Here is an 18,096-nt window from a genome sequence, read left to right as displayed (position 1 = left end):
TGGGTTGGGAAGGTCCCCTGGAGAAGGAAATGGCAACCCACTCCAGTCCTCTTGCCTGGAAAATTCCATGGACAGAGGAGCCTTGAAGGCTACAGTCCATGGGATCACAAAGAGTCAGACACGACTGAGCAACTTCACTCACTCACTCATAGCTGTAGACTAGCTGGAACAGAAACATGAGGACTGGCCAGACATCTCTCTCATTTGTCTCTCATATAGTCTCAAGCCTTGCTATGTGGCTCTGCACTTAACTTAGACTTCCTTACAGCATGGTGGCTTCCGGGTGATAATATTGCTTCCATGGTGGTTCAGGACTCCAGTCCCAAGCATTTCAGCTCACAAGGCAGAACCTGAATTGTCTTTAATAATCTGGCCTGGGAAGCCATACAGCGTCACTCCCACCATACTTGATTAGTTCAAACAGTCACCAAAGGCTGCCACATTGCAGGGAAGAGGGACCTCCACTTCTTGCTAGGAGACTGTCAGGGTTCTGCAAGGGCGTGAGAAGCAAGAGCTACCAGGACACCAACTTTAATAATGACCATCTTCCATCTGAGAGATTCTGGTACTAGGTGTGCTTAGGACGAAGCAGATAGAAGTGGTTGCTATCATATGAGGGCTTCTGGCTGTTTTGAAGCCAAAGCTGTCAGTATGGGGTTGGTGAGTAGGGTATCGAGGAGGGGCAGGATTCAGCTGCTCCTGCATTACTTTGACTTCCCCTGAACATACTGAATATTACTTTGACCTCCCCTGAACTTCCAATCCTTTGCTGAGAACTTCCTATAGCCAGTCCCTATACATTAAGGTCCTTATGTGGATTATTTTGTTTCATCCTCATTAGAAGCCTCTGAGGAAGATGTAGAGAATTAAATAAGTTACATAACCTACTTTGGTACCTGTGGCTGGAGAGACAGAGGCCAGGTTCAAATCTAGCATCTCTATGCTTTCCACCAACCTACATGGTTATAGTATATCACCTCTATATAGATAATTATATGAGTCCAAGTTTTTGGCTGTGTTAATAAAGTATGCTCCCCACTTAATTTGATCATAAAAGATTAGAAGACTATCTCCATATAAGCATATTATTGCTGCTGCTGCTGCTGCTAAGTCACTTCAGTCATGTCTGACTCTGTGTGACCCCATAGATGGAAGCCCATCAGGCTCCCCTGTCCCTGGGATTCTCCAGGCAAGAACACTGGGTGCCATTTCCTTCTCCAATGTGTGAAAGTGAAAAGTAAAAGTGAAGTCAATCAGTCGTGTCCGACTCTTAGTGACCCCATGGACTGCAGCCTACCAGGCTCCTCTGTCCATGGGATTTTCCAGGCAAGAGTACTGGAGTAGGGTGCCATTGCTTTCTCTATGCATATTACAAGCATGCCCAAATATCACATTTTAGTACCTAAAAGGCAACACTAATTTTCTCATTAAATTCTCCTGCTGCTGCTGCTGCTAAGTCGCTTCAGTCGTGTCCGACTCTGTGCGACCCCATAGACGGCAGCCCACCAGGCTCCCCCGTCCCTGGGATTCTCCATTCAAGAACACTTGAGTGGGTTGCTGTTTCCTTCTCCAATGCATGAAAGTGAAAAGTGAAAGTGAAGTCGCTCAGTCGTGTCTGACTCTTCACAACCCCATGAACTGCAGCCTACCAGGCTCCTCTGTCCATGGGATTTTCCAGGCAAGGGTACTGGAGTGGGTTGCCATTGCCTTCTCCTCAGATCAGATCAGTCACTCAGCCGTGTCCAACTCTTCGAGACCCCATGAATCCCAGCATGCCAGGCCTCCCTGTCCATCACCAACTCCCGGAGTTCACTCAGACTCATGTCCATCGAGTCAGTGATGCCATCCAGCCATCTTATCCTCTATTGTCCCCTTCTCCTCCTGCCCCCAATCCCTCCCAGCATCAGAGTCTTTTCCAATGAGTCAACTCTTTGCATGAGGTGGCCAAAGTACTGGAGTTTCAGCTTCAACATCATTCCTTCCCAAGAAATCCCAGGGCTGATCTCCTTCAGAATGGACTGGTTGGATCTCCTTGCAGTCCAAGGGACTCTCAAGAGTCTTCTCCAACACCACAGTTCAAAAGCATCAATTCTTCGGCGCTCAGTCTTCTTCACAGTCCAACTCTCACATCCATACATGACCACAGGAAACCTTGACTAGACGGACCTTTGTTGGCAAAGTAATGTCTCTGCTTTTGAATATGATATCTAGGTTGGTCATAATTTTCCTTCCAAGGAGTAAGTGTCTTTTAATTTCATGGCTGCAGTCACCATCTGTGGTGATTTTGGAGCCCAGAAAAATAAAGTCTGCCACTGTTTCCCCATCTATTTCCCATGAAGTGATGGGACCAGATGCCATGATCTTCGTTTTCTGAATGTTGAGCTTTAAGCCAACTTTTTCACTCTCCACTTTCACTTTAAAATTATATGCTAGATACCTATCTGAGGGCTACCCTAAGAGTTCAGATGGTAGAGCATCCACTTGCAATGCAAGATATCTGGGTTCGACCCCTGGGTCAGGAAGATCCCCTGGAGAAGGAAATGGCAATCCACTCCAGTATTCTTGCCTGGAGAATCCCATGGACAGAGGAAGCTGGCCGACTATAGTCCCTGGGATTGCAAAGTGTCAGACACGACTGAGCGACTAACACACACACACAGACACCTATCTGTATGATTTAATGCATTACCTCTTTATTTTCTCCTTATTTAAAAATTTTAGTGAAGTATAGTTGCTGTACAATATTATAAGTTATAGGTGTCTGAGTGAACTCCGGGAGTTGGTGAGGAACAGGGAGGCCTGGCATGCTGCGATTCATGGGGTCGCAAAGAGTCGGACACGACTGAGTGACTGATCTGATCTGATCTGATAGGTGTACAGTATCAGTCAGTTCAGTTGCTCAGTCGTGTCCGACTCTTTGCAACCCCATGAATCGCAGCACGCCAGGCCTCCTTCTCCATCACCAACTCCTAGAGTTTACTCAAACTCATGTCCATTGAGTTGGTGATGCCATCCAGGCATCTCATCCTCTGTCATCCCCTTCTCCTCCCGCCTTCAATCTTTCCCAGCATCAGGGTCTTTTCAAATGAGTTAGTTCTTTGCACCAGGTGGCCGAAGTATTGGAGTTTCAGTTTCAGCATCAATCCTTCCAATGAGTATTCAGGACTGATTTCCTTTAGGATGGACTAGTTGGATGTCCTTGCAGTCCAAGGGACTCTCAAGAGTCTTCTCCAGCACCACAGTCCAAAAGCATCAACTCTTCTATGCTCAGCTTTCTTTATTATTCAACTCTCACATCCATACATGACTACTGGAAAAACCATAGCTTTGACTAGATGGACCTTTGTGGGCAAAGTAATGTCTCTGTTTTTTAACATGCTGTCTAGGTTGGTCATAACTTTTCTTCCAAGGAGCAAGTATAGTGCTTCACAATTTTAAGGATTATGCTCCAGTTATAGTTATTATAAAATATTGGCTATATTCTCCATTTTGTACAATATATCTTTGTAGCTTATTTTATACATAATAGTTTGTTGCTCCATACCCAAGTATTGCCCCCCTCCTCTCCCCACCAGTAACTACTAATTTGTTCTTTATGTCTTTGAATCTGCTTCCCTTTTTTTTATATTCAGTAGTTTGCTGTATTTTTTAGATCCCATGTATAACTGATATCATATAGTATTTGTTTTTCTGTGAGCTCATGTTTTAATTCACTGAATGTGTTGATATGTTTGTTCAGGTTAGGTTCTATCAAATTATCAAGGTGGACAGATTTTAAAAGTAAATTTAATTAAATAATATATACTACTTTCCCATTAATTCCAAAGAATGGACAAAAAGAAAATTTAATTCCCCAAATCTTTCTTATTACCACTTGTGTTCTTGTTTCAAAGGAGTTGAGGCATTTTGATGGCTGGGATACTCAGTTATTTTTAAACTACAATTTTTTTTCCTTAAAAAAATTCCACTGCCTAAGAAAGATGCACTGATTTTTATTTCTTACACAGAAAAAAATTTTGAGAGTATTAATGTGAGATTATCTGAGTATATGTGGTTTTCATTCTTGATTTCTCTTGGAGGCATGACGGGACCTCCTGGGCCACGAGGATTTCCTGGTCACCCAGGATTTCCAGGGGCAGCTGGGGTTCCTGGAAGAGCTGATTCTGCTCCAGGAAAACCAGGCAACCAGGGACCAACTGGGCTGCCTGGAGTGCCGGGACTGCCGGGACCTCCGGGATCAGATGGTAAAGTGCTCTTCATTCACATTTCATAACATTTACGTTGCATTTGATATTTGCAGTATCATACAGAAAATGTGACTTTCCAAATTTTTTAAAGGTTGTCTAATATTTCATAAGCCAAGTTAGTGTTATTAACAATACAAAAACGTCAACTGATATTGACCTACCACATCCATTAAAGTATGTGAAAATGTTTGGTTGAGAATTTTAGTGTGATGATAGAATTTTGTAAATGAACACAGTTTTTATTTTTTGAATATAGTTTTAATTTTTAGGAGTCATATGCAGACCAGACTTAAGAGTCAAACAGCTCTATAAAGCCTTTTGTGAAAAATAACCATCCCAGAGTCTCCTATTCTGTCCACCCCAGGGGCAATTATTTCCACACAGTTAGCTGAATCTTCTGTTATTTGTCTTTTATGACCATTTAGCAAACATGTGTCGCTATTTCTTAATTTTTCAGTTTGAGCAGTATTATTTGACTTTCCTGTCCACAGATGAACGTCCCTCTTTCCTTGCCACACGTGCACGTTTTCTATTTCTACAACCTATCAATACAGTTATCATCATTATTTTAGTTAAATGTTCAGTATCTATACTGAAAGATTATATAAATGTTATTCATTGGTTTATTCATATAATAATATATATTACTCTTGTGCTTTCCCAGCATGGCATTTAGTTAATAATTGTCTTAACATTCTTTTTTGTGTGTTTGCTTGGTTTTCAATATACTTATTGCTAATTCAACCTCAAATCATCGAAAATTGTATAAATCTCTTAATCATGCATTGTAACTCATTACCAGTGTTATCTCTTTGAATAAGTCTCTTCTGGAGCTTTATGACTGTTCAAGTTAGGTCAGGTTACAATTTCAAAAGCTGATGCTAAGATCCTGCCTGAGATCTTCCTTCATCGTTATCCTACATATTGTATCTCTACCTGTCTGTCTGTCTCTGCCTCTCTTTCTTTGGGTTCCTTTTTCCCCACAACTCATATATTTCTTTGGTCGCTTTCAGTTCAGTTCAGTTGCTCAGTCGTATTTGACTCTTTGTGACCCCATGGACTGCAGCACACCAGGCTTCCCTGTCCATCACCAGCTCCCAGAGCTTGCTCAAACTCATGTCCATTGAGTCAGTGATGCCATCCAACCATCTCATCCTTTGTCCTCCTGCCTTCAATCTTTCCCAGCATCAGGGTCTTCTCCAATGAGTCAGTTCTTCACATCAGGTGGCCAAAGTATTGGAGCTTCAGGTTCAGCATCAATCCTTCTAATGAATATTTAGGACTGATTTCCTTTACGATTGACTGGTTTGATTCTTTACAGTCCAAGGGACTCTCAAGTGTCTTCTCTAACACCACAGTTCAAAAGCATCAATTCTTCAGCACTCAGCTTTCTTTATAGTCCAACTCTCACATCCATACACGACCACTGGAAAAACCATAGCTTTGACTAGATGGATTTTTGTGGGCAAAGTAATGTCTCTGCTTTTTAATACACTGTCTAGGTTGGTCATAGCTTTTCTTCCAAGGAGTAAGCATCTTTTAATTTCATGGATGCAGTCACCATCTGTAGTGATTTTGGAGCCCAGGAAAATAAAGTATGTCACTGTTTCCACTGTCTCCCCATCTATTTGCCATGAAGTGATGGGGCTGGATGCCATGATCTTCATTTTCTGAATGTTGAATTTTAAGCCAGTATTTTCACTCTCCTCTTTCACCTTTATCAAGAGGCTCTTGTTCCTTTTTGCTTTCAAGCAGAAGGGTGATATCATCTGCATATATGAGGTTATTGATATTTCTCCCAGCAATCTTGATTCCAGCTTGTGCTTCATCCAGTCTCACATTTCTCATGATGTACTCTGCATATAAGTTAAAAAAGCAGGGTGACAGTATACAGCCTTGACGTACTCCTTTCCTAATTTGGAACCAGTCCATTGTTCCATGTCCAATTCTAACTGTTGCTTCTTGACCTGCATACAGATTTCTCAAGAGGCAGGTAAGGTAGTCTGGTATTCCCACCTCTTGAAGCATTTTCACAGTTTGCTGTTATCCACACAGTCAAAGGCATTGGCGTGGTCAATAAAGCAGAAGTAGATGTTTCTCTGGAACTCTCTTGCTTTTTTGATGATCCAACAGATATTGGCAATTTGATCTCTGGTTATTCTGCCTTTTCTAAAACCAGCTTGAACATCTGGAAGTTCTCAGTTCATGTATTGTTGAAGCCTTGCTTGGAGAATTTTGATCATTACTTTGCTAGCATGTGAGATGAATGCAATTGTTTGGTAGTTTGAGCATTCTTTGGCATTTACTTTCTTTGGGATTGGAATGAAAACTGACCTTTTCCAGTCCTGTGGCCACTGCTGAGTTTTCCAAATTTGCTGGCATATTGAGTGCAGCACTTTCACAGCATCGTCTTTTAAGATTTGAAATAGCTCAACTGGAATTCCATCACCTCCAATAACTTTATTCATAGTGATGCTTCCTAAGGCCCACTTGACTTTGCATTCTAGGTTGTCTGGCTCTAGGTGAGTGACCACACCATCTTGGTTTTTTGGGTCATTAAGATCTTTTTTGTATAGTTCTTCTGTGTATTTTTGCTGCCTCTTCTTAATATCTTCTGCTTCTGTTAGGTCCATACCATTTCTGTCCTTTGTGGTGCCCATCTTTGCATAAAAGTTTCCCTTGTATCTCTAATTTTTTTGAAAAGATCTCTAGTCTTTCCCATTCTTTTGTTTTCCTCTATTTCTTTGGATTGATCACCGAGGAAGGCTTTTTTTTATCTCCCCTTGCTATTCTTTGGAACTATTCAATTGGATATATCTTTTCTTTTCTCCTTTGCCTTTCGCTTCTCTTCTTTTCTCAGCTATTTGTAAGGCCTGCTCAGACAACCATTTTGCCTTTTTGAATTTCTTTTTCTTGGGGATGGTTTTGATCACAGCCTCCTGTACAACATTACAAACCTCCATCCATAGTTCTTCAGGCACTCTGTCTATTAGATCTAATCCCTTGAATCTACTTGTCACTTCCACTGTATAATTGTGAGGGATTTGATTTAGGTCATACTTGAATGGTCTAGTGGTTTTCCCTTCTTTCTTCAGCCTCATCTGTTGGTTTACTCTCTCATTATGCTTTGTGAGAAAGTGTATACATTTGGGATATTTGAAATACATTTATTCTGCTGTGAAATTTGATTGATAGTTTGGTTGAATATAAAATTGTAGATTGCAATCATTTTTTCCTTCAGGTTTTTGAAGGCATTTTCCTTTCTTTCTTTCTTTTTTTTTTTTTTAGTGTTTTTACTAAGAAGTTCAATAATCTTTAGATAGTTGATCCTTTGTTTAAAGTCTCTTTTTTCTCTGAAAGCTTCTAGGAATTTTTCTTTGTATTCAATGTCCATAAATTTCACAGTGATTTACCTCAGTGTGGGTAAATTTGCAGGCACTCAGAGCAGTTTCAATTGAACACAAATCCCTCATTTCTGGAAAAATGTCTTGAAGTAATTTTTTTGAAAATATTCTGTGATTTTTCCCTCTGCTTTCTATTTCTGGACACAATATATTTGTCTGTTTCAGAATCAATCCTATACCTCTCTTTTTCAAATCTTCACCTATTATCTTCATCTTTTTATTTTTCCTTACACTTTCTGATACACTTCCTCAACTCCATATTCCAACTCTGCTTCTGAATTTTGAAATTTCTGCTTTAATAACCATTTTTTTTTTAATTTCTGAGAATTTTGTTGTTGGTGTTGTTCTCTCTTAATGTGTCTTTTTGCAGCAGCTTGTTCATGTCTCAGGGATGAAATGCTTTCCTTTGTCTGTTTTTTAAACTATATAGTTTATTTTTTAAAGATTTCTTCTTACTGTATTGTCTGTTTTCTCTTATTTGAGGGAGTTTGTTTTTTCCTGCTGCAATTTTTAAGAAAGATTTCTTAACTGTTTAGCTGTTTCTTTGACCAGTCAACCTATGTGGGTCCTCACTGTCATTCTGCTTCAGAGGTACCAATGCCTGAACTTTAGGAGAGATTTTTCAGTTAGCTATGCTCTTTTTCTGCTTCCCCTACAGCCTGCTTGGAGTTCAGCTTTTAAAAATCTGCTAAATCTTTTTACATTTTTTTTTTTTTTTTTGCTGTTGTTTCCTTTCTCTTGTTGTTTCTTTGTCTTAAAGAATTCTGTCTTTTTATAATATTCTTTTACTGTCTGTTTGGAGAGAACAAGGAACTTACTGTTTGTACTTTATCTGTCATTTTGGTCAGATATCTCTGAATTTTTGCTTTTACAAACTCTGCTTTATGCTTTCTTTATTAGGTAATTATTGATAAATGAATGGGGGAAAATGATCTGTGCCATACACTGATTCTTACTTTATTTGTTTTGTTTTGGTATATTTGTTTGTTTTCTAATTCCCTACCTTACCCTACAATCCACTAAATTAGGGCTGAGATTAGGGATGGTTTTAATCAATGGTTATGGTACCAGAAGCTTGCTGAGACAACTGTATGGTCTATTTGTGTACATATTCTTATATCAGAGAGAAAGAATCTTAAGAAAGGAGTGGAAGAAAGAATAGGGGTAAGGGGATGATTGAAGTATGAGAGACACTTCTACTTGTTTGCTAGTAGGTATTCACAAAAATCGTGTGATTCTCTCTGCACTCCCCTATCCCACTGTGAAGCTGTATATTGTACTGTTGGGCAACCCGGACCACAAGGAACAAAAGGCAAAGTGGGTCCTCCAGGAAGACGAGGCTCCAAAGGAGAAAAAGGCAAGTATTCCTCCAAGTAGAATTTCTAGAAAAAAACAGCAGTGGAGGGTTGGGAGGCATTATGTGATATGTACAGTATGGCCTTTCATTTAGGTTTTTTTACTCCCTTTAGTTACCCTGTGACCACCTAACTCATTGTGTGCTTGTGACGTGATTAGACCTTGCCAAAAAGTCAAATCCATATTTTAGAATATAAAGGAGACATTTATCTGCCATGAGATTTGTCTCAAAGTGGTGACTCTTTTCCATGAGATCCTCTCAATTCCTTGAAAAAAGCAGAGATAGGACAGTTTTGATCTTCAATTTCAATTTCTCTCTGTGGGTCCCATCTTTCCTAGATTCACCAAATGCCTCTAGCTCTCTGTTTCTACACTCTAAATTGTTTGGTGTGTTTTTGGCTAACAGAGTCAGGCAGGTATGAAAGCTGAGCAATTTGATTATCCTAATGGTATTTTTTAGACTAAAAATCCTGATGAGTAGAAAATGCATTTAGTGAATTATCAACTGTGATATGCATTCAATAATCCTCTTTACATATTTTATTTGGATTCTTTAAATGTTCAAAGTTTATACTCTAACCAATTTTAATTGTTGTTTTTTCAGCAGGAACCAAATTAAGAGTTTTTTTTTCTAAGCAGGATCCAAATAAGAGCTATCTAAACTTTTAAAGATAAGAAATTTTCTTATTTTCAAAGTTTCTGCAATAGAATTCAGCATTAGCTTTTCCCCTTGATTTTACCAGGGTGAATTTTTTAAGACACAGAACACCCCATTGTCTAGAAACAATATGTCCAGCCACATAGACCATAGCTACCTCCACATCATGCTCTGTACCCCTCCCCCATCACATGTTGTCAGTTGTCTGCGATAAGAATTGTGTGCATCAGACCCTTTTTGTTCTTATTCACACTATTGGTTTTGTATAGTAAGGACTTTATTGGGATTTCATTCAGGAAATATAACAAAGCTGCCTTTTATCCTCTGTCTAGGGAGCTCAGGGCTCTGTGCCTGCCAGCCTGGTCCCATGGGCCCATCAGGCCCTCCAGGGCCTCCTGGGAGGCAAGGGAGTAAGGGAGACTTGGGGCTCCCTGGGTGGCTTGGAGAAAAAGGTTCCCCAGGCCCTCCTGGTGCCAAAGGATCTCCAGGGCCACCGGTGAGTAACTTCCCAGTTTTTTTATCTTTTAACAGAGTTATAATTCAGTTGTACCCCTCTGTAATTTATAGTGCTATATATATGTTTTTAATATATGTATTGTATATATTGTAATATATATAATGTGATATATATGGTTTTTAAGTTTTTAAATTTATTTTTATTGATGTATAGTTGAATTACAATATATTATATGTTTCGAATCTATAAGTATATTAATGGCAAAAAATTGTCTCTGTCCTTTTATTCATCCATTCATCATTCATTTGTTCAATCAATTGTTTATTGAGGACTTACTATGCTCCAGGTGCTATTCCAGATACAGCAGGGACCAGAGCACAATCTCTGCCCTCCTGGGGCTCCTTCTCTGTGGGGAGAATACACACCTCATGACAGATAGACAAGTGAATGTGCACTATGGCAGACGGCAATAAAGTCCATTGCCATCTAGTGTGGTTTGAGTGGAGAGAATGAGGGGCAGAGTAGCAGATGAAGTCATAGAAATGGCTGGAGGTTAGGAGGGGTTGGAGAGCATAGGGTTTTGTAGAAGGGCTGCTTAGAACTTGTGCTCTGAATGTCATGGAGCAGCTGGTGGAGAATCTTAAGGAGGGATAAATCTGAGCTTGGTTTTAACAGTATCACACTTGTAGCTTTGTTAAGGACAGACCAGAGAGGATAAGGGAGGAAGTAGGAAGATTTAGCTGAGCGATTGCTCCAGTAATCCTGGTGAAATATGAAGGTGGACAGGTTTCCATATTAATGTTGGGTGTGGCGGGAGGTGGTCGGATTCTAGATATATCTTGACCACAGAGCCAACAGATTGGCTGTGAGACCAGACATGAGATATGAAAAGCAGAGAAGTAAAGGATGGAACCAAGATGGGGGAGGAGGGGCAACGTGAAGAGTAAGCATGGGGTAAGAAAGGATGCAGAGCCATTGGGCACATTTTAAGTTTGAGGCACCAATTAGACAAAGAAGTGAAAGTGCTGGGTAGAAGCTGAGATGATTCAAGTAAGGATCCAGATGAGCGATTGATTGGCCTGGAGCTATAAATATTGGCTCTGTCAGAGTTTACATGATGTTTTGTGCCAGAGGGTGGGTGAGATCTTGCTGTGACTCTCATTTGCTGACTGTTCCAAGGAACCATTACAAGTGCCCTGGGCTGAGGCTGTCCCTCTGAATAAGATCAGTGCCCTCCAGGGCACGCTCCTCTGGAGGCTGGAGACAGCCTTTGTTACAGGGGCTTAATCCTGGGGTGGCCTGGGGCCCAACCATCAGCCCCAGTGCACTCTTTTCCATTTCCCTCAGGAAATCTTGGGAAAATAAGATCCCAGTTTCAGAGCCTTAAGTGAAGGTTTTTGTTTCACTCTTCCCACACCCCACTTGTAACATTAGCAAAGTCAACTCAAGGAGAAGCTGCATCCTTCATACACATATGTTGAATGAACGTGGTTGTAATTACTAAGTATGTTGCATTTTATAGTCTGATTTTTTTAATTCAACATTTTTTCATAGTCATTTTTCTGTGTCGTTACTTACTCTTCTTAGTGAAGGTTTTATTGACTCTAAACTTTTTCCTGCCTTCACACTGAGTTGCTTCTCAGAGCTAGCATCTTGGATTGTGAGTTACAGATTCATCCAGGGTTATCCTGGTAAAAGTTTATGTAATGCAGTTGCTCCAGGGCTTACCTCATTAGTGTTTTTAAATGTTTAATTTATATTGAAGTATAGTTCATTTACAATGTTGTATTAAACTGGCCGTATTTCTGATGTCTTTGTTCTGTATATGCTTCTGTCCATATGACTTCTCTGTATTAAATTCATCAAATTGGGATCACAGTTAGGGACCAGGTTCACACCATGGGGCACAGGAAAGGAAAGGAGGGAGTGAGGGATGAACAAAAGGACCCACAGACAGGGTGCTCTCACTCCTCCGTACATCTCTCTTCTGCTGATCCCTGGCCTCAGCAGCCACAGGTTGGTGGCAAAGTACCAAACAGAAAAATAGGTTTATGTTCTCAGCCATTTTTTTCTGTGATTGGACCAAAGCTTTATATTCCTTGCCTTAGCCTGAGAGCACTTCCAAGGAAGGGAGTTTCCCGCTAGGATGCTCTAGTGCAAGGCATAGGGCTTAGGAGCACGTGGACCAAGCTTTACACCCCAACCCTGACACCGGTGATCTCTGCGGCCTTCCTGGAAAATCTGTATCACATCACTATCCTCCAGGGTTAGTAGGAATTCAGTTCAGCCATGCATTGAGAGCTGTCACACAGCAGTGAACCAGATGACCAGGGTCACTGGCCCTGAGGAGCTGCAGGGCAAACCAAAGGTCACAGAATGACAAGGGCTCAACCTCTGGCAGTTTTGGTTTTGTCCTCACGGTCTTTCTTTTTGTATTCTTCATATGAGATCTGTGGCTGCCTTTGAGAAACTGGAAGTTCGTTAACACAGGTCAATGTGTTCCCACTGCTGCCGCAAGCGGAGAGGTGGTCATGCCTATGAGAGGAGGTTGGGGTGCTCTAGTCTCCACTATGCCCTTTTGCCTGCTTCTCAGAAGGGCACAGCCCCCTGATGGGCATCTATGGCTGAAGTCCCTGCTTTGGCTTCATATAAAATAACTGATACATGCCTGGCAGAGAGGTCTTCTTTGTTGCTGCTGAGATTTTGTTGTTGTGTTAACCTTTGCCCTGGAAGTTTTTTAGGTTCCACATTTGTTTCACTGGAATCCAGGGCCGTGAAGGCAAGATGGTTTTGTTAACTATAGTGTCTTCTGTACCCAGAATAATGCCTGGCAACTTGTAGGTTCTCAGTAAATCTCTTTATCAAAATCCAAACACAGTGCTGGTAATGTTTTTTCCCCTTACTAGCTCAACTAAGTCTATGATCTAACTCTAATACTTAAAATTCTATACCTGCAGAGTATTAGAACTGTTTGTCCTAAGTCTCCAGTGTGCTGGCCAATAAACTTCTTAGACTCCAGGGTCAATTTGATCTTCAGGGTGAAAGTGCAGGGCTTCCCTGGTGGCTCAGACAGTAAAGAATCTGCCTGCAATGCAGGAGACCTGGATTCGATTCCTGGCTCAGGAAGATTTCCTGGAGAAGGAAATGGCAACCCACTCCAATATTCTTGCCTGGAGAATCCCATGGACAGAGGAGCGTGATGGTCTACAGTCCATGGGGTTGCAAAGAGTCCATGGGGTCACAAAAGTAAACTGTTCAGACTCCCAGGGTGAGTTTGATCTTTAGGATACCCCGGTCTTGTTTATTTAAGCATGCCACTGTCAATCTCTTTCTGGAGAGAAACTGGTTCATGTGCTCTGGCAATAGCTTTCTGTCTTGATAGTTCAGGTACTAGAAGGACATTTTCATTAACCAACTCTTGGATTGGATGCTGTCTGGCATATACTTTGGCCAGTCTCATTGTTAACTCAAGAGTTAGCATAGACAGTAAAAGTAAGAATTAAGACAACGAACACTTCACCTATACTTCCACTTTATGATTTCTAAAGCTCTTCTCTTGTCTCATTTGTCTGTTTCTACAAAGAAATTTTTTCAACTCTCCCTTCTGGACATCATTGCACACAGGATGGTGTCCTAGAATGATATTTTGGGGAATATTGAGTGGTGTGTGCAAAGTGATATTTTCTTTACATTAAGTGGCTCCCAACTGTTTGGTCCACTTTAATTTTGATATCTGTTGTATACATTTTAGGCTGTTTCTTCTCTCACTGATGCTGCCATTGTGCTTATTCCCACTGGTAGCTCTACTCCCCTTCATAGTTCACCGCTCACAAACTGATAGAAACCAGGCAAAAAGATAATGAAGTCTGCTAGAACATGTTGTTAGATTGTATGAAGATAAGACAAAGTAGCATCTGTATAAGCAAAGCAAATATTCCATCCAGTCATTTTTACTTCTTTCCAGATTCTTATCTATGTTTCTTGATTATTGAAGTCACTAGATAAGTGACCTTAAGCTATGTACAGTGTGTTTCTATAATTGTATTTACTGTAATGCTTGGTCGCTCTAATATACCAAAAGTAGGCTAAAAGATTTTTGAGATAGCTTAATATTTGATCATATGTAATGCTTACAAAACCATGACCCAAATAGTCCAGTCTCAGAGCAGCGTTGAGATCAAAAGATGATAAACCCATTGGCCAAAATTAGTTGTTTACTTGTCATAAAGTGGAAATACATCGATTACAGAAGGTGTTCTTATTTTGCCTTCTCGTGTTCATCAGTGTTCATCAGTATCACAGTTGTTTTCCTCCCTAGGAATTTTCATCCCTCACGTCTGCATTCAACTCTAGTGGCAGCTCTTTTTTTTAATTGTTAAATTTTTTGGCCGCACCTTGCAGCATGTGGGATCTTAGTTCTCTGACCAGGAATTGAACCCTCTGCATTGGAAGCACAGAGTCTTAACCACTGGACCACTAGGGATGTCCCTAGTGGCTCAGATGGTAAAGAATTTGCCTGCAATGCAGAAGACCTGGGTGTGGTCCTTGGGTTGGTTGGAGACCACTGAGTGACTGACGCTTGCCCTTTCACCAGGGAGGTCCCTCTAGTGGCAGCTTTTGTGGTTACCGCCCCTCCCTTTCCTCCCAATTTTACACTGCTGCTGCTGCTGCTAAGTCGCTTCAGTCGTGTCCGACTCTGTGCGACCCCATAGATGACAGCCCACCAGGCTCCCCCGGCCCTGGGATTCTCCAGGCAAGAACACTGGAGTGGGTTGCTATTTCCTTCTCCAATGCATGAAAGTGAAAAGTGAAAGTGAAGTCGCTCAGTCGTGTCTGACTCTTTGCAACCACATGGACTGCAGCCTACCAGGCTCCTCCATCCATGGGATTTTCCAGGCAAGAGTACTGGGGTGGGGTGCCATTACAACACCCAAAATAGTAAAATTTTTTTATTATAAATTATTTTGAGATGCTTTTATTTTATGGCTCCCAAAAAGTTGCACAATCATACGGAGAGGTCCCGTGAATCCTTCACCCAGCTTCCCCCAGTGATATCTTGTTGTTGTTTAGTCGCTACATAGTGTCTAACTCTTTTGTGACCCCATGGACTGCAGCTTGGGCTCCTGTCTACGGTATTTCACAGGCGAGACTATTAGAGTGGGTTGTCATTTCCTCCTCCAGGGAATCTTCTTGACCCAAGGATCGAACCTCTGTCTCTTGCATTGGCAGGCAGATTCTTTACCACTGAGCCTCCAGAGAAGCCCCCAGTGATATCTTATTTAAACAGAGTATATTGCCAAAACCAAGAAACTAACAGTGATTTCTATTGAACCCAGTGCAGACTTTTCAGACTCCACCAGTTTTACATGCAGTTCAAGAACCTCAATTTTGTAAGGCAGGGAGGAAAGAGAATGATACCAATGGTGCCAAACTAGAATCTGGAGCAGGTGATTTAGAAGGAAAGAGGAGAGAGGTTGGAGGTATTCGAATGACTTTTGACTCATCACAATTAAACTGACTTGTTCTTCTTTTCACCAAGGGAAAACCTGGTGCCTCAGGACTACCTGGCAGCAAAGGAGAAAAAGGTGACATGGTTGTATCAAGAGTGAAAGGTGAGCATAATCAATCACTTGGCTCCCTGCCATTTTATGAATGATGTATGAACCATTCTTTTGCATTAATTTTCCCTGTGACCTAAGATCAGTTCTGTAATTCGATTTGAGATTGTTGAGATTGCTTAAACATATTCCCTGCCCTTCAGAGTCTTGTGAATGTTGAGCCTAAATCCTCTGTATCTTATCTGAAAACACAAATACTCCTTTAGTCACATACTCAAATCCTCTTTGTTGTGAATTGGGTTTGATTGAAACAAGACCTCGCTTGACTTGTCCAGTGGTTATTCACTGCATTGTATATCTTGTATTAATCAAGAAAGTTTGGGGGGACTTCCCTGGTGGTCCAGTGGTTAAGACTTCACCTCCCAATGCAGGGGATGCCAGTTTGATCCCTGGTTGGGGAACTAAGATCCCACATACTGCAGGGCAACTGAGCCTGAACGCTGCAACAAACATGACCCAACAAAGTCAAATAAATATTTTTTTAAAAAGAATATTTTGGTTGTAAGTGACAGAAACTCAGCTTGAAGTAGTGTTTTTAAAGAAGTAATTTATTGACTTACCTAAGAAAAATTTGAAAGGTTAGATGTATGATTTGCACTGGGATGCCTGCATCGGGAAGCTGTCTTGGCTTCTTGTATCTTTCATTGTGCCGTCTGCATTTTCTCCCCATCTGGTTTTCTCTGGTCTATGGGTACGTGCCCGCAGGCGGCTCCAAGTTCATGACCAGAGGTGAAAGAGAGCTCTACTTCTTTTTGCTCCAGTTAGGGAAAAAAGTCCAGGAAGGATTGGATTAGCCTGGGGCACATGCCCAACCATGGACCGTTTCCCCATTCACTATGGCCAAGGGCTGGGTACAAAGTTTGGCATCACACAAGCTGAGGAAGATGCTGTAGAGACTGGCACCTCCACACACAATCTCTTTGTCAGAATGAGAAAAGAAACACTTCTCAAATAAGAGAATCAGCAGGTTTGGCCACTGTCAATCTCCCCTCTGATTTTTGCGTGATTATCTTTGTGTGACTTTAGTCAGCTGAGACACTCAGAGGAATCTCTACCTGCCCATGCAGAGTCAAGGTCATTGCTTTATTTTTAGTCCTTTGTCTCCTTTCACCTTTGCTCACTGCTGCTGCTGCTAAGTCACTTCAGTTGTGTCCGACTCTGTGCGACCCCAGAGACGGCAGCCCACCAGGCTCCCCCGTCCCTGGGATTCTCCAGTCAAGAACACTGGAGTGGGTTGCCATTTCCTTCTCCAATGCATGAAAGTGAAAAGTGAAAGTGAAGTCGCTCAGTCGTGTCTGACTCTTCACAACCCCATGAACTGCAGCCTACCAGGCTCCTCTGCCCATGGGATTTTCCAGGCAAGAGTACTGGAGTGGGGTGCCATTGCCTTCACTGCTGAGAGGGACTTAAATCTTTTGGCCTTTGTTCCCAGGACACAAAGGAGAAAGAGGGCCTGATGGGCCCCCTGGACTTCCAGGGCAGCAGGGACAACACGGTCGAGATGGATATGCTGGAGAAAAGGGGGACACAGGGCCGCCTGTATGTATAATTCTCCTGCTGTAGAGTTTCACTCATACGGTCACAAAGCATCCCGGTTTAAAAAGCTAAACTCAGTAAAGCATCAACATGCTGCAAATCAGAGTCACCTTTGATTTACTGCCATAAGAAGTTGGTTGCTGTAAAGATATGGCATATTGCAGATAGTCTAAAATCCTGAGTGGTGGTTCATCACGGCAAGGCGTTCTGTCTCTAGTCTTTGTATTATTTTCACGGTGTTTATTTCCTTCTGGGACGCTTGTCTCTGTGAAGCCCCCACTGGTTTCAGGTCTGTTCAGTTGACTCTGTAGGGTGGAGGATACACACAGGTTCTGAGAATTGCCTTCAGTTCTGTTCCCTGATGGAGAAGCACTTGAGGCAAAGCAGCAAACAAGAAGGGAGGAACTAGTGCAGCTCTACTGGATAGACATATTGGCTGACGCAGGGTCCCACGAATAAATGACATTTCTGCATTTTTCAAACATGTTTTGGATGGAGATTACATGTAGCTAATGAAATTCATAAGAAAAGACTATGAGACATAATGTAGGGGATATGGTTTGATCCCTTGTCAGGGAACTAAGATCCCACATGCCTCGGGGCCAAAAAACCAAAACAGAAAACAGAAGCAATGTTGTAACAAATTCAATAAAGACGTTAAAAATGGCCCACATCAAAAAAATCTTTAAAAATAAAAGATGTAACACACATAACTTTCTGTATTTGAGGCATAACACACATGCCTGAAGAACATATGCTGTATATGTCTGTAAAAAATCTAGGTTAAACATTTTAAATTACACGTGCTATTAATTACTTC

General features: G+C 41.5%; 1 protein-coding gene across 6 annotated transcripts in view; it reads left to right on the top strand.

Moving 5' to 3' along the window:
• COL4A4 (collagen type IV alpha 4 chain) overlaps positions 1 to 18,096 on the top strand; it is a 155,884-nt gene that overhangs the window by 68,350 nt on the left and 69,438 nt on the right. For all 6 annotated transcript variants that reach the window (XM_027514975.1, XM_027514951.1, XM_027514961.1 and 3 more), the window contains exons 20-24: positions 4,080 to 4,244; positions 8,919 to 9,008; positions 9,998 to 10,161; positions 15,662 to 15,734; positions 17,173 to 17,279. In XM_027514975.1, coding sequence (XP_027370776.1) covers positions 4,080 to 4,244; positions 8,919 to 9,008; positions 9,998 to 10,161; positions 15,662 to 15,734; positions 17,173 to 17,279 — 599 coding nt within the window. The remainder of the gene's footprint in view (positions 1 to 4,079; positions 4,245 to 8,918; positions 9,009 to 9,997; positions 10,162 to 15,661; positions 15,735 to 17,172; positions 17,280 to 18,096) is intronic.

This window comes from Bos indicus x Bos taurus, chromosome 2 (genome assembly GCF_003369695.1).
Source record: "Bos indicus x Bos taurus breed Angus x Brahman F1 hybrid chromosome 2, Bos_hybrid_MaternalHap_v2.0, whole genome shotgun sequence".
Lineage (NCBI taxonomy): Eukaryota > Metazoa > Chordata > Mammalia > Artiodactyla > Bovidae > Bos > Bos indicus x Bos taurus.
The sequence above is the reverse complement of the archived record's forward strand: the minus strand, read 5'-3'. Positions and strand labels throughout refer to the sequence as shown.